At 41.8% G+C, this 17,415-nt stretch overlaps 1 protein-coding gene across 1 annotated transcript in view; it reads left to right on the top strand.

The window, feature by feature from the left end:
- The window catches only part of WIF1 (WNT inhibitory factor 1), a 121,463-nt gene that overhangs the window by 38,467 nt on the left and 65,581 nt on the right, over positions 1-17,415 (top strand). The window contains exon 4 of the mRNA XM_044277191.1: positions 12,416-12,556. Within this exon, the coding sequence (XP_044133126.1) occupies positions 12,416-12,556 (141 nt within the window). The remainder of the gene's footprint in view (positions 1-12,415; positions 12,557-17,415) is intronic.

Here is a 17,415-nt window from a genome sequence, read left to right as displayed (position 1 = left end):
TTTGCTATAGACAGTATATACAGGTGAAACTCAAAAAATTTGAATATCGTGCAAAAGTTAATTTATTTCAGTAATGCTACTTAACCACCTCAGCCCCCCTAGCTTAAACACCCTTAATGACCAGACAACTTTTTACAATTCTGCACTACAGTACTTTCACTGTTTATTGCTCGGTCATGCAACTTACCACCCAAATGAATTTTACCTCCTTTTCTTCTCACTAATAGAGCTTTCATTTGGTGGTATTTCATTGCTGCTGACATTTTTACATTTTTTGTTATTAATCGAAATTTAATGAAATTTTTTGCAAAAAAACTGAAATTTTTCACTTTCAGTTGTAAAATTTTTCAAAAAAAACGACATCTATATATACATTTTTCACTAAATTTATTGTTCTACATGTCTTTGATAAAAATAAATGTTTGGGTAAAAAAAAAATGGTTTGGGTAAAAGTTATAGCGTTTACAAACTATGGTACAAAAATGTGAATTTCCGCTTTTTGAAGCAGCTCTGACTTTCTGAGCACCTGTCATGTTTCCTGAGGTTCTACAATGCCCAGACAGTAGAAAACCCCCACAAATAACCCCATTTCGGAAAGTAGACACCCTAAGGTATTCGTTGATGGGCATAGTGAGTTTATAGAACTTTTTATTTTTTGTCACAAGTTAGCGGAAAATGATGATTTTTTTTTTCCTTACAAAGTCTCATATTCCACTAACTTGTGACAAAAAATTAAAACTTCCATGAACTCACTATGCCCATCACGAAATACCTTGGGGTGTCTTCTTTCCAAAATGGGGTCACTTGTGGGGTAGTTATACTGCCCTGGCATTTTAGGGGCCCTAATGTGTGAGAAGTAGTTTGAAATCACAATGTGTAAAAAAAATCCCCTGTGAAAGGTGCTCTTTGGAATGTGGGCCCCTTTGCCCACCTAGGCTGCAAAAAAGTGTCACACGTGGTATCGCCGTACTCAGGAGAAGTTGGGCAATGTGTTTTGGGGTGTAATTTTACATATACCCATGCTGGGTGAGAGAAATATCTCGGCAAAAGACAATTTTTTAATACAAAGTTGGCATTTGACCAAGATATTTATCTCACCCAGCATGGGTATATGTAAAATGACACCCCAAAACACATTGCCCAACTTCTCCTGAGTACGGCGATACCAGAGCACCTTTAGGATTTCACAGGGGATTTTTTCTACATTTTGATTTCAAACTACTTCTCACACATTAGGGCCCCTAAAATGCCAGGGCAGTAAAACTACCCCACAAGTGACCCCATTTTGGAAAGAAACACCCCAAGGTGTTTTGTGATGGGCATAATGAGTTCATGGAAGTTTTTATTTTTTGTCACAAGTTAGTGGAATATGAGACTTTGTAAGAAAAAATAATAATAATAATCATTTTCCACTAACTTGTGACAAAAAATAAAAAATTCTAGGAACTCGCCATACCCCTCACGGAATACCTCGGGGTATTGCCTGAAGAGGGGCACAAATGCCTGAAGAGGGGCACACTTGTGTAGAAATTGTCCACATAAAGATGGTACCCCTTGCCAAATAAGGGTGACACCAAGTCCCAGACTGTCTTCCCACTGCTCCCCAGGTAGTCAGGGCAACCGACCGGCTCCAGGGTCTGATCTTTACCCTCATAGATCCGAAATTTGTGGGTATAGCCTGTGGCCCTTTCACAAAGCTTATACAATTTAACCCCAGTTTGTATATGTGTGTGTGTGTGTATATATATATATATATATATATATATATATATAGATAGATATAATGTGGGTGTGGAACCACTGCATCAACCAACCGGTTTAACTTTGGGCTAATTCTAAGGGTGTTATCCTGACAGTCCCCTGGTATTCACTCTTCAACCCCTATACAGAGATCTGGACTTCACAGCAGGATAGTCACCAGGCCACAACCTCTTGGACTAGTCCTAGTGTGGTTGACAGCCGTCCCACTGGGGTCAGAGACTCATAGCACCAAGGGAACAGGTAAACTGCCAACAACAGGCAGGCAGAGTACATGCTAATCTGTGAAACAGGTTCAAGGTCTGGGCAGGTAGAGAAGGATTCATATGGTAATCAGGAATGGGTCAGGACTGAGAGTGGGCGGTCAGAGTCCGGAATCATGCGGAGATCAGTACACAGGCAGGGAAACAGAATAGTACACCTTTGCAGGACTAGTATACAAAACTAAACTATTGCTCAAGAACCTTACCTTAGAGAAAGGTGCCTTTCTCTAAGGTAAGTATCCACAGGTTTCCTGCCAGTGGCTGGGTAAGATTAAGGTGGGCACACTGGCCACACTCAGGTGGGCACACTCAGGTCCATAAATATTGGGACATCGACACAATTCTAACATTTTTGGCTCTATACGCCACAATGGATTTGAAATGAAACTAACAAGATGTGCTTTAACTGCAGACTGTCAGCTTTAATTTGGGGGTATTTACATCCCAATCAGGTGAACGGTGTAGGAATTACAACAGTTTGCATATGTGACTCCCACTTGTTAAGGGACCAAAAGTAATGGAACAGAATAATAATCATAAATCAAACTTTCACTTTTTAATACTTGGTTACAAATCCTTTGCAGTCAATTACAGCCTGAAGTCTGGAATGCATAGACATCAGCAGACGCTGGGTTTCATTCCTGGTGATGCTCTGCCAGGCCTCTACTGCAATTGTTTTCAGATCCTGCTTGTTCTTGGGGCATTTTCCCTTCAGTTTTGTCTTCAGCAAGTGAAATGCATGCTCAATCTGATTTAGGTCAGGTGATTGACTTGGCCATTGCATAACATTTCACTTCTTTCCCTTAAAAAACTCTTCGGTTGCTTTTGCAGTATGCTTTGGGTCATTGTCCATCTGCACTGTGAAGCGCCGTCCAATGAGTTCTGAAGCATTTGCCTGAAACACTTCCATACATGACCACGCCATGACACTACCACCACCATGCTTCACTGATGAGGTGGTATGCTTAGGATCATGAGCAGTTACTTTCCTTCTCCATACTCTTCTCTTCCCATCACTCTGGTACAAGTTGATCTTGGTCTCATCTGTCCATAGGATGTTGTTCCAGAACTGTGAAGGCTTTTTTAGATGTCGTTTGGCAAATTCTAATCTGGCCTTCCTGTTTTTGAGGCTCACCAATGGTTTACATCTTGTGGTGAACCCTCTGTATTAACTCTGGTGAAGTCTTCTCTTGATTGTTGACTTTGACACACATACACCTACCTCCCGGAGAGTGTTCTTGATCTGGCCAACTGTTGTGAAGGGTGTTTTCTTCACCAGGGAAAGAATTCTTCGATCATCCACCACAGTTGTTTTCCGTGGTCTTCCTGGTCTTTTGGTGTTGCTGAGCTCACCGGTGCGTTCCTTCTTTTTAAGAATGTTCCAAACAGTTGTTTTGGCCACGCCTAATGTTTTTGCTGTCTCTCTGATGGGTTTGTTTTGTTTTTTCAGCTTAATGATGGCTTGCTTCACTGATAGTGACAGCTCTTTGGATCTCATCTTGAGAGTTGACAGCAACAGATTTCAAATGCAAATAGCACACTTGATATGAACTTTGGACCCTTTATCTGCTCATTGTAATTGGGATAATGACATGGAAACCTATTTTTATATATTTTTTGTTAGGATAGGTTCACATCTGTGTCAAAACTATCCAGCAGGCTGTTCCAGGAAAGAATGCCGGGATTTGGGAGGACAAAAAATGTTGTGCACAGCATTTTTGGTCCGGCCGAATCTCGTCATATTTGCCGGGGAGCAGACAAATCTCCGCCAGATCCCATTATGGTCAATGTTTTCTGCTGGAACAGTCTGTTGGAGAGCTGTGTCGCAGGTGTGAAACTAGCCTTAGTTTTTCTAAGTTTCAGGCTGCAGTTTACATTCCTTCATTCATTTTCAGACCCTTTCATATTCAGTTTTCAACTTGCTCCTAGTTTCTTTCTCCTTCAGCCCAGTAGGGATCTCCTCACCCTTGTTCTAATAGACAACGATGCTAAACAGTGTGTAAGTTCACCCTCCCTTCCCATGCAGAGTCTGCTATGGGTTCTCTCATCCCTTTAAACTCATATACAGCCTGTGTTTTCCCTCTCCTCCTTCAATATGCCTTGAGTATGCTTTCCTCCCTGTCTACAGCCTATGTGATATGTGCACTCTAATTTATTTTCCTCCTCTTCACTCCCTTGATCTGCTGTGTACATCATCTATCACTTCCTTCTGCTATGTCTAACACTGAGAGACGGGAGGGAGAGAACAGAGAGAGCTGACACAGCCAAAAGCAGTGTACTTTCCTATCTATGTCAGAAACAGCAATACAGAAGGGAGCAAATTAAAGGGCCATTATGAAAATGCAGTGTAATATACTACCAACATGTTATAGAGCAGGAGGAGCTGGGAAGATTGATATATAGTTCTATGGGAATCAATTCAGTATAACTTGTATTTAATTCATTCAAATTCCTGCTTATTCTGGGCTTTGAAGTCAAGGAGGAGGTCCTATCAGTGACTGCCAGCTATCTCTGTATACACAGTCATAGAGGGAAGCCTGTTAATCACTGATAGGGCCGCCTTCTTGACTTAAAATCCCAGAATGAGCAGGAATTGAAATGTACAATATAGAAGTTATGCTGAATCTTTTCCCACAAAGCTATGTATCTATTTGCTCAGCTCCTTCTGCTCTATAATTTACCAGTGGCAGATTACACTGCATTGTCATAGTAACAGGTTCCCTTTAACAATAATATCCCTGGAACCTGGTCAGTAGTCCCCCATAACACATATGGTCCTGTGAAGTAGACATAGCAGTAGGGGTTCCATGTGAGTATAAACATTTTTAGAGGTCTCCCCAATTGTAATAAGGCTGGAAACCACTGTTTTAGGACAGGAATTGCCATACATTGTCAGATAATTATTATTGACATTATTTATAATATGCTAATTAGCCTCTAGGTGCAGGGGGGCATTGCCCCTGCTCCTAGAGGCTCCGTTCTTCCACCTCTGGCCACGCCCTGCTACACTAGATTGACAGGGCCAGGCAGCGTTGGTCTCCTACTACCGGCCCTGTCTGCCTTGTAAATCTCGCACCTGCGCCGTCCCGTTCAGTATTCGGTGCAGGCGCAGTGAGTGAAGGGTGCTCGCCGGCTGCCGGCTTCCTTACTGCGCCTGCGGCGAATACTGAACAGCGCAAGATTTCCCCAGCACCCAGGATCAGCTGACATTAGCACATCGCTAATGTCAGCTAGTTTAATAGGGTTAATTCTGGTGACAGAAACTCTTTAAAGCGCCATTCATTCCATAGCGCTGTACATATGATAAGGGGTATACATACATAATACAAACAATTGCACTAAGCATGAACAAGACAAGTTACAAACTGGTACAGAAGGAGAGAGGGCCCTGCCCGTGAGGGCTTACAATCTACATGGTATGGGAGAAGGACACAGTAGGAGAGGGTAAAGCTGGTCATGGTGGTATAGAGACAGCAGGGTCACTGGTTGTAGACTTGTCTGAAGAGGTGGGTTTTTAGGTTTCTTTTGAAGGAATCCACTGTAGGTGAGAGTCTGATATGTTGGGGTAGTGAGTTCCAGAATGTGGGGGATGCACGGGAGAAATCTTGGAGGCGATTATGGGAAGAGGTAATAAGAGGAGAGGAGAACAGGAGGTCTAGTGAGGATTGGAGATTGCATGAGGGGATGTATCGAGAAAGTAGCACAGAGATGTAAAGAGGTGACAGGTTGTGGACAGCCTTGTATGTATTTGTTAGCATTTTGAACTGAATTCGCTGGGCAATGGGGAGCCAGTGAAAGGATTGGCAGAGGGGAGAGGCTGAGGAGTATCAGGGTGAGAGGTGGATTAATCAGACAGCAGAGTTGAGGATAGATTGGAGGGGTGCGAGAGTGCTAGATGAAAGGCCTCAGAGGAGAATGTTGCAATAGTCTAGGCGGGAGATGATGAGGGCATGTACAAGCATTTTCGCAGACTCAAAGTTGAGGAAAGTGCGGATGTGGGAGATGTTTTTGAGTTGGAGGCAGCAGGTGGTGGAAAGGGCTTGGATGTGTGTTCAGAAGGAGATGTCAGAACCCAAGGTCACTCCAAGGCAGCGGTCTTGGTTGACCGGGGAGAGTGTGCAGCTGTTGATCGTGATAGATAGGTCTGTTGGGGGGCTGAGCAAGATGGGGGGGGGGGGGAAGATTATGAATTCTGTTTTATCCATGTTAAGTTTTAGAAAGCGAGAGGAGAAGGAGGATATGGAAAACAGGCATTGTGGGATTCTGGATAGTAAGGTGGTGATGTCTGGACCAGAGAGGTAGATTTGTGTGTCGTCAGATTAAAAAGAATACTGAAATCCATGGGACTCTATGAGCTGTCACAGGCCAAAAGTGTAGATAGAGAAGAGCAGGGGTCCTAGGACAGAGCCTTGCGGAACACCAACAGAGAGGGAATGAGACGAGAAGGTGGTGTGAGATTTGGAGACGCTAAATGTCCGGTCTGTGAGGTATAATGTGATCCAGGAGAGGGCCAGGTCAGTGATGCCAAGAGATGAGACAGTTTGTAACAAAAGGGAGTGGTCAACAGTGTCAAAGGCAGAGGACAGGTGAAGAAGAAGGAGGAATGAGTAATGTTTTGGCTGTTAGTAGGTTATTGGTGACTTTGGTAAGGGTAGTCTCAGTTGAGTGGTGGGGTCGGAAGCCAGATTGTAGCCGGTCAAAGAGGGAGAGGTGAGAGGACAGTTCAGAATGGGCATGTTGCTCAAGTAGCTTTGAGGCATATGGAAGAAGGGATATGGGGCGATAACTGGACAAAGAAGATGGGTCAAGTGAAGACTTTTTGAGGATGGGTGTAATGGTAGCATGTTTAAAACCAGAGGGGAAGACACCAGAGGTTAGTGATGAGTTGAAGAGATGAGTTAGGGATGGGATAAACACTGTGGTGAGGTTAGGGATGAGGTGGGATGGGATTGGGTCAAGTGCACAGGTGGTGAGATGTGATCTGGAGAGTAGAGTGGAGAGTTTTTCTTCTGTAACTGTGGAGAATCGGGTTTTGGGAGAAGAGGACCGAGCAGTTGTGTAGAGGGTCTGTGGAGACTATGCACTGAAGCTTATTCTGATGTTGACTATCTTTTGTTTGAAGTATGTGGCAAAGTCCTCAGCTGAGATGAGAGAAGAGGGTGGGGGCACTGGGGGACAGAGAATGGAGTTAGAATGTTTAAAAGTTGTTTAGGGCTGTGGGACAGGACAGATATGAGAGATGATAAGTAGGCCTGTTTTGCATCAGCGAGTGAGGATTTAAAAATGAGGAGGGATTGCTTGTATGTGGTGAAGTGATCCATAGAAGGAGGGGTTTTGTTGTGTGTAAGGATGGCAACAATGTCCAGAGCTGTACTTATTGTGGTGTTATACAGGGTTGTGGCAGTATCTGGGTCTTGGATGGAACAAATATTAGAGAGTGACAGAAGAGAATCAGAAAGAAAGCGAAGGTTGAGATGTTTAAGGTTCCTGCGGAGACTAGTAAAGAGAAGGTGAGTAGGTTGTGGTCGGATAGGGGGAGAGGCGAATTAGAAAGCTTTGATAGGGAGCAGAGGCGGGTAAAGATAAGATCCAGAGTGTGACCATCTCTGTGGGTAGGAGCGAAAGACCACTGTGAGAGGCCGAAGGAGGAAGAGAGTGATAGGAGTTTAGAGGCAGCTGAGTGGCAGGTGTCAATAGGGATGTTGAAGTCACCCATGATGATAGTGGGGATGTCGTCAGAAAGAAAGATAATCTAGTTTCTTATTATTTTGCTATTGCAAATTTTCCAAATTTGTAGTAAATGAAGCATCATAGGTTGAGGAAATTCTATTAGTATTAAGCTTCCTATTCCACAACTAGTATTTGCTTACTATACCTTCAATGTATTAATAAATGTAACATGCAATTAGCATTTGTGTCTCAAGATGGCAGCATGGCAAGTGTGTGCTCCGCGCTCACAATCCACATTATACTAAGACCTGTTTTTAAGCTGATGTGCGGGTCCAATTCTCTGTAATCAGAAAATGACAGATGGACTATTTTGATCTGAACAAACAGGATGAGTTTTCAACCAGTGTGTTTAATGAAACATAGAGCTGTTCTATAAGAAACACGGCAGGAGAATGGGGGTTCCTGAAACAACATTCCTGGGGAATTACAATCTTATTATAAGTGTGATTAATTTACACTTACAATAAAATGTACACAAGGTTTTTCATAGATTTTTTTTCTTTATTGCTAATAGTGGCTGATTTGCACATATGATTAAAAAAGCATATTTGTATACTTGAATTATTATTATTTTTTTTTACTTTTCCTAGTGAAATAAGTACATAAAGTTCCGGTGCCTATCGCACTTGGCAATCCACACATCCCTGTGTACCGGTGTACATATTCTCCTGCGGTATTAGTGCTGCTCTTCTCAAGCCTGACATACAGTTGCAAGAAAAAGTATGTGAACTCTTTGGAATGATATGGATTTCTGCACAAATTGGTCATAAAATGTGATCTGATCTTCATCTAAGTCACAACAATAGACAATCACAATCTGCTTAAACTAATAACGGACAGATAATTAAATGTTACCATGTTTTTATTGAACACACCATGTTAACATTCACAGTGCAGGTGGAAAAAGTATGTGAACCCCTAGACTAATGACATCTCCAAGAGCTAATTGGAGTGAGGTGTCAGCCAACTGGAGTCCAATCAATGAGATGAGATTGGAGGTGTTGGTTACAGCTGCCCTGCCCTATAAAAAACACACACCAGTTCTGGGTTTGCTTTTTACAAGAAGCATTGCCTGATGTGAATGATGCCTCACACAAAAGAGCTCTCAGAAGACCTACGATTAAGAATTGTTGACTTGCATAAAGCTGGAAAGGGTTATAAAAGTATCTCGAAAAGCCTTGCTGTTCATCAGTCCACGGTAAGACAAATTGTCTATAAATGGAGAAAGTTCAGCACTGCTGCTACTCTTCCTAGAAGTGGCCGTCCTGTAAAGATGACTGCAAGAGCACAGCGCAGACTGCTCAATGAGGTGAAGAAGAATCCTAGAGAGTCAGCTAAAGACTTACAAAAGTCTCTGGCATATGCTAACATCCCTGTTAGCAACTCTATGATACGTAAAACACTAAACAAGAATGGATTTCATGAAAGGATACCACAGAGGAAGCCACTTCTGTCCAAAAAAAACATTGCTGCACGTTTACAGTTTGCACAAGAGCACCTGGATGTTCCACAGCAGTACTGGCAAAATATTCTGTGGACAGATGAAACCAAAGTTTAGTTGTTTGGAAGAAACACACAACACTATGTGTGGAGAAAAAGTGGCACAGCACACCAACATCAAAACCTCATCCCAACTGTAAAAGTATGGTGGTGTGGGCATCATGGTTTGGAGCTGGTTTGGGGCTGCTTTGCTGCATCAGGGCCTGGATGGATTTCTATCATCGAAGGAAAAATGAATTCCCAAGTTTACAATACATTTTGCAGGAGAACTTAAGGCCATCTGTCCACCAGCTGAAGCTCAACAGAAGATGGGTGTTGCAACAGGACAACAACCCAAAGCATAGAAGCAAATCAACAACAGAATGTCTTAAACAGAAGAAAATACGCCTTTAGTGGCCCAGTCAGAGTCCTGACCTCAAGCCGATTGAGATGTTGTGGCATGACCTCAAGAAAGTGATTCACACCAGACATCCCAAGAATATTGCTGAACTGAAACAGTTCTGTAAAGAGGAATGGTCAAGAATTACTCCTGACCATTATGCACGTCTGAACTGCAACTACAGGAAATGTTTGGTTGAAGTTATTTCTACCAAAGGAGGTTCAACCAGTTATTAAATCCAAGGGTTCACATACTTTTTCCACCTGCACTGTGAATGTTTACGTGGTGTGTTCAATAAAAACATGGTAACATTTAATTATTTGTGTGTTATTAGTTTAGGCAGACTGTGATTGTCTATTGTTGTGACTTAGATGAAGATCAGATCACATTTTATGACCAATTTGTGTGGAAATACATATCATTCCAAAGGGTTCACATACTTTTTCTTGCAATTGTAGATGTGCCTGGAAGTGCTTAAAGACTTTGACCTTTGGAAGTGTTTGACGTGTTACCTTTGCCGGCTCCCTGGTGAATTCCTTAGCATTTGAAGCTTTAGCAGAGCGGGCACATGCAGGAGCGAGAGGTGTTATGGAGCACTGCAGCTATCAGTACAGCTGAGCAAGCACAGGGAAGTAGCTCCATAGCACATTGCTCTCCTGGCTGTACTTACTCTGATAAAGCTTCAAATGCTAAGGATTTCACTAGGAAGCAGGCAGAGTTAATGGATCAGACACCGCCTAAAGTTATGCTTACAGTCTTTAAACACTTCCTGACACATCTATGTTAGGCTTGAGGATAGTAGTGCTGGTACAGGCAGTGGCGTGCCTAATTTGTTTGGCACCCAATGCAAATCCTTTCTCTGGTACCCGCCCCCATACTTTAAAACGTTGTGCCCCCTCACAGTAGTAATGGCCTCGTTGCTCCCCTTCACAGTAGTTATGCCCACATTGTACCCTTTCACAGTAGCTATGTCCTCAATGCATCCCGTCACAGTAGTTATGCCCACATTGTGCCCACCTCACGGTAGTTATGCCCACACGGTGCACCTTCATAGTAGTTATGTCCTCATTGCGTCCCTTCACAGTAGGTATACTCACATTGTGTCCCCTCACATTAGTTATCCCTTCATTGTGCCCCCTTCACAGTAGTTATGCCCACATTGTGTCCCCCTCACAGTAGTAATGCCCTCTCCGTCCTCCCTTCAGGGTAGTTATGCCCTCATTGTTCCCCCCTCACAGTAGTTATGCCCACTCTGTGCCCCCTCAAAGTAGTTAAGCCTTCTCTGTGCCCTCTTCACAGTAGTTATGCCCTCATTGTTCCCCCTTCACAGTAGTTATGACCTCTCTGTGACCCCTTCAGAGTAGTTATGCTGTCACTGTGTCCCCATAACAGTTGTAGTAATTCCCTCTATGTGCCCCTCAGTGTTAATAATAAAAAAAAAAACAGTAACATAGTAACTTGTCATCTTGTCCCATTCCTGAACATGAGATCCAGCACTCCCCTGCAGGCACAGATCAGGCTGCAGTATTGTGTGGAAAGAATGCACAGGCTGATTCTCGGCTTCCTCGTACACGGGCCGGCAGTGTGATCTGTGCCTGCAGGAGGGAAGGACTGACTCAAAAGGGGTTTTCTGGTTGGTATCAACATCCTTTAAGGCTACTTTCACACTAGCGTTGTTTGAATCCGGCGTTCAATTCCGACACCGGAACTGCCCGCCGGATCCGGAAAAACGTGTGAAAACTGATTACATTTGAATCCTGATCAGGATTTCGATCACAATGGAAAAATGCATTGGAAAAAACAGATCCGCCATTTATGGACTTTAACTTTTTTTTCCTATTTTTCGGGTTTAACATGCAAAAGCCGGATCCGTTTTGACAGAATACACGGCGCCGGATCCAGCGTTAATGCAAGTCAATGGGAAAAAGGCCTGATCCGGCGTTCAGTCAAAGTGTTCAGGATTTTTGGCCGGAGGTAAAAATACTGCATACTACGGTTTTCTGAAAAGCCTGATCAGTCAAAAAGACTGAACAGAAGACATCCTGATGCATCCTGAGGGACGGACTCTCCATTCAGAATGCATTAGGATAAAACTGATCAGTTCTTTTCCGGATTTGAGCCCCTAGGACGGAACTCAGCGCCGGAAAAGAAAAACGCTAGTGTGAAAGTACCCTAAAATAATCATTAATGAAAGTAATTTTGTAATTTATATTTAGTTTAACTTTATTGCTTCTATCTTTCGTTTGGGGCTGTGGTCACATGACTATGCCCATGCAGGTCTTTATTTCCTGTGATGTTATGTCCATGGGTATGTCATTGATAGGGGAGTGTCTATGTAACTATCTGGGTGGGAGGAGCTATAAACCATCTGAGTGCTGATAGGAGCGGTCCTGGAACTGCGGCAGAGAAAGGAGAAGTGCATCATGGGTTTGGTTGGATACTGTGAAAATAAGTGCTACAGATAGGATGTAAGAAACCAGAATGACTTGTTTACCCAGTGAAAATAGGTCAGGAGAGTCTAATTTAAAAAAAAAGCTTGAAGAGATGTACATGAGGTAAGCAACTACATGAGCATACCTGTTAAACACCATAGTATTCCAGGAAAACCAGACATAGCCAGCCACATATATGTATGACATTGTGCCTGTGTAAGCAATGAGTGGACCATGGTGGTTGCTGGAACACTGCTGTCCCTTCATTTGGCTGATCAAAACCCCCATAAATAACTTTAGCTTATTCATTTTAGCACATAGGGTCTTTGATCATTAATGATATTGTTCTTCAGTTATCCAGGTTGGATTTCCTTGCCTTGGTAATCAAGATGGAGTGGCAGCATTTGAGGTTAATATTATTGTAATGAATTCAGAAGGCAATGTGATTCTCCAGACACCGCAAAATGCCATCTTCTTTAAAACATGTCAGCAAGGTAAGTGGAAAAATACGTGATTTACATAACCTAAACCATAGTAAAATCATCTTAAAACACCTTTCTATAGTGAGCAAATGTTTAGCTCAAAAGCCTTTCAGGATTTGGGTTATTTCTTTTTTCATGTGAAGGAATACGCTGTACTGAAACAAATGAGACATTGTGCTGTCCAAGAATATAAGTAAATAGATAAGAACACATCTCAAGTACAAAGATTGTAACCTAAATACTAGACATGTAAAGAAAGGAGGAATAGATGGATATATGACATGGAGGTGTTCCTCGACAGTCATTTAACATAATCCAGAATGATGTCAGTTTTGAGTTAGCTTCACACCTCGATTAAAGGGGTGGTCCCACGGCAAACACTTCTGATGAGTGGGAGTCCAACCACTGAGGCTGGGGTCCTGTGTTCCTTCTTTTCAATGGAGAGGCATTCAGATCTATGTCTGTGAAGGTTCTCATTTATCCAGGTCATGGTATATATCTGTAAAGAATAAATCAAGGCAACTGGACGTACTGTAGATTTCTTGAAAACGTTTCACTCGTTCTTCCAACGAGCTTTCTCAATTCTGAGTGATTGTACAAAAACTTTGGGAATAAATATGTAACTGAAACCACATCTGGTAATTATACCCAGCATTGGGTCAAAGGTGTTGATTCCATTATCCTAATTGGAGTCAGTAGGTGATAAAGACTTCCCAGAAAAAGATGTCAAGACAGCATTGTATGTGGCAGACAATAGATGTCTAACCCCCCCACCTCTATTCAAGCTTGGCTTCTCCATTTTTACGTAGATGGCCTCCTTCACGCCTCATTTGTACCAATCGGCCTCCTTATCCAAAACACGTACTTGACTGTCTTCAAAGGTGTGACCTGTTCCTTTTAGATGTAAGTACACGGCTGAATCTTGACCAGAGGTTTTGGCTCTTCTATGCTGAGCCATACGCTGATGTAGTTGTTGTTTTGTTTCACTGATATACAGTTCTGAGCATTCCTCATTGCACTGGACTGCGTACACAATGTTGTCCATCTTGTGTTTAGGCGTTGGGTCTTTGGGGTGAACCAGTTGTTGCCTCAGTGTGTCGCTGGGTTTAAAGCAAACAGGAATGTGATGTTTATTAAAAATCCTTTTGAGTTTTTCAGACACCCCAGCTACATATGGGATAACCAACCTGGGTATAATTACCAGATGTGGATTCAGTTACATATTTATTCCCAGAATTTTTGTACAATCACTCAGAATTGAGAAAGCTTGTTGGAAGAACGAGTGAAACGTTTTCAAGAAATGTACAGTACGTCCAGTTGCCTTGATTTATTCTTTACAGATATATTCAGATCTATGGTTCTGCTGGAGATAGCCAAGTGCTTGACTATATCCGTCTGTACCATAGAGTTGAATAGGACGGTAGCATGCATAAGCATCACTCTATTTAAATGTGACAAAACAAGAAACCTGTTCTTGTGATCGGTGGGGACCCCCAGCGGTCGGACCCCTGCCAATCAGACACATCCTCTATCCTGTTGTTAGGGAATAAGGGAGATATTTATCAAACTGGTGTAAATTTGCAAAGGAGCTGTGAAAAATATTTTGCTGCTGTACAGCCTCTCGGGGGGGGGGGGGGGGCAGTGTATTTCCACTGTAACTGGGGCTACTATATCAGCCCCAGTTACAGGAGAAATCAATAGTAAAAGATGAAGTTAAATGTCCCCCAGAGGTTTCATATGACCTTATGGAGGACACAAAGTGTAAAACAAAAAACAAACAAACGTGTTTTGAAAAAAAATAACAAAAAAGTTCCATATTTTAAAAAAAAAATTCCCCCCAAATCCGTTATTTAAAAAATGTTTAAAAAATAGAAGAAAAAAATGAAATAGACATATTTGGTATCACTGCTTCCGCAACGACCAGCTCTATAATAATATCATATGATATACCCCATCAGGTGAACAATAAATAAATAAACCTTGCGCCAAAACAGATTTTTTTATGAGCTTACCTCCCAAAAAACATGTTAATCAATCAAAAAGTCATATGTACCCCAAAATGGTAGCAATAAAAGTCTCACCTCCATCCCTAAAAAAATAAGCCCCCACACAAGACCATAGCCAGAAAAAAATAAAATATATGGCTCCATGAAAATTGCAACACAAAAACAAGATTTTCTTTTCTAAAAATGCTCTTAATGTAAAAAAATAAATAAAAAAATAGACATATTTGGTATCGCCGCATCTCTAACAATCGGCTCTACAAAAATATCACATGATCTACCCCATCAAGTGAACAGTGTAAAACAAAAACTAATAAAAATTATGCTAAAACAGGTTTTTTTTGTCAACTCACCTCACAAAAAACAGTATCAATTAATCAAAGAGTTGTATGTCCCCCAAAATGGTTGCAATAAAAATGTTGCCTCGTCCCGCTAAAAACAACCCCTTACACAAGACTATAGCCAGAAAAAATGAAAAAAGTATGGCTTTAAAAAAATGGCAACACAAAAACATAATTTCTTTTCTAAAAATGTTTTTATTGTGTAAAACGTAAAATAAAGTTAAAAAAACTAGACATTTTTGGTATTGTTGCTTCCATAATCAATGTATCTATAAAAATATCACATAATCTACTATCAAGTGAACAGTGTAAAAAAAATATAGAAAAATGATACCAAACTGCTTTTTTTGTGACTTCACCTCCCAAAAATGAAATAGAAAGCAACCAGAAAGACAAATGTACCCTAAAATGGTGCCAACAAAAACTACAGCTTGTCTCACACAAAATAAGCCCTCACGCAGCTCGTTTAACAAAAAATTTAAAAAGTTCGGAACACGCAAGAACACCGTTACTACTCCTATACTGAATTACAGGAAAAATTCCATTTAAATCACTCACAACACATATTCGCCTACTTTCAGCTCAGGAGTTTCCTATATAATAAAATCCGTGACCCAAAAGCGACATTATCTCTGAATAGGTTCAATCATATGATAGGGCAAGGTAACACTAAAAAGTCACTGTCTGAGCTTTATGTGGAGATTAGAGAAGCTACCGTAAATAAAAACTCTTGCAGAAACTCTTTTTTTATCTTGGAAAAGAGATTTCCCTAATATCGAGGTGCAACAAATAATATTGCAGGGCTGGGAGAAGGTGAGAAAGGTGGTATTTAATGAAGGTGGGAGAGAAACGCCATTCCGATTGATGCATAAAGCAATATACAGCTTCCAATTCCCCTCTCAAGCCCAGAATCAAAACAGAATAACTTGTTGCCCGAAATGCCATCTTGATAGATCTGACATGGTTCATGGGATTTGGTCCTGCCCTGAAACAACAAAATTCTGGAAATTAATAAAAAGCCAAATCAAAAAGTATTTAAAAATGTCCATTCCTATAACCCCTGAACTTATTCTGTTTCATGCCCCCCCAGAACATGGGCACATACATCCAATTGTTCACATTATTATCCTGGCGGCCAAACGATGCCTATTTAATAATTGGCTCCAATCACGTGTGCCATCAGTAAATGAAGTATTCCAAAACATTAAAAAGTGCTTTGACTTGGGAAAGGTGGAGCTGGATACCCTTAGGCCCCTTTCACACGGGCGACTTTTCCGTGCGGGTGCGATCCGTGCGGTGAACGTATGGCACCCACACTAAATCCTGACCCATTCATTTCTATGGGGCTGTGCACATGAGCGATGTTTTTAACGCATCACTTGTGCGTTCAGTTGAAATCGCAGCATGCTCTATATTGTCCGATTTTGACGTGACGCAGGCCCCATAGAAGTGAATGGGGTGTGTGAAAATCGGATGGCATCCGCAAGCAAGTACGGATGCCGTGCGATTTGCACGCATGGTTGCTAGGAGACCATCGGGATGGAGACCCGATCATTATTATTTTCCCTTATAACATGGTTATAAGGGAAAATAATAGCATTCTGAATACAGAATGCATAGTAAACCAGCGCTAGAGGGGTTAAAAAATAAATAAATAATTTAACTCACCTTAGTCCACTTGCTCGCGAAGCCCGGCATCTCCTTGTGTCTCCGCTGCTGATGAACAGGACCTGGGGTGAGCTGCTCCATTAAATAGAGCTTAAGGACCTTCGATGACGTCACTCCGGTCATCACATGGTCTTTTACCATGGTGAATCACCATGGTAAAAGATCATGTGACGTACCATGTGATGACCGGAGTGACATCATCGAAGGTCCTTAACCTGTATTTAATGGTCCTGTTCATCAGCAGAGGAGGCACAAGGAGATGCCGGGCTTCGCGAGCAAGTGGACTAAGGTGAGTTAAATTATTTATTATTATTTTTTTAACCCCTCTAGCGCTGTTTTACTATGCATTCTGTATTCAGAATGCTATTATTTTCCCTTATAACCATGTTATAAGGGAAAATAATACAGTCTTCAGAACATCAATCCCAAGCCCGAACTTCTATGAAGAAGTTCGGGTTTGGGTACCAAACATGCAACGCATGACAATGTTTGGCACTCGCGCAGAAAAAATCGCGCATTTTCCCGCAACGCACCCGGCTCTTATCCGGGCAAAAAAACTGACGCCCGTGTGAAAGAGGCCTTAGGGGTAAACGCATTAATTAATTTTTCAAGAGATGGGAAGGATTTATTCAAATAGTCTATTCAGATGCCGAACTATGTGACATATATCATGCCTGTCAAATCTCTTTGTTTTTGTGATATAATTGCCAAAAATTCCAATAAAGATTATATATTAAAAAAAGTTATTGCTTTTAAAAACCATGACAAAAAATTCCATGTTAGAAAATCCAGATGCTGCTCCTTCCCTTCTGAGCCCTGATATATCCCCAAATAACAGTTTACGACCACAATTGTGGTG

Source organism: Bufo gargarizans, chromosome 2 (genome assembly GCF_014858855.1).
Source record: "Bufo gargarizans isolate SCDJY-AF-19 chromosome 2, ASM1485885v1, whole genome shotgun sequence".
Taxonomy (NCBI): Eukaryota; Metazoa; Chordata; class Amphibia; order Anura; family Bufonidae; genus Bufo; species Bufo gargarizans.
The sequence above is the reverse complement of the archived record's forward strand: the minus strand, read 5'-3'. Positions and strand labels throughout refer to the sequence as shown.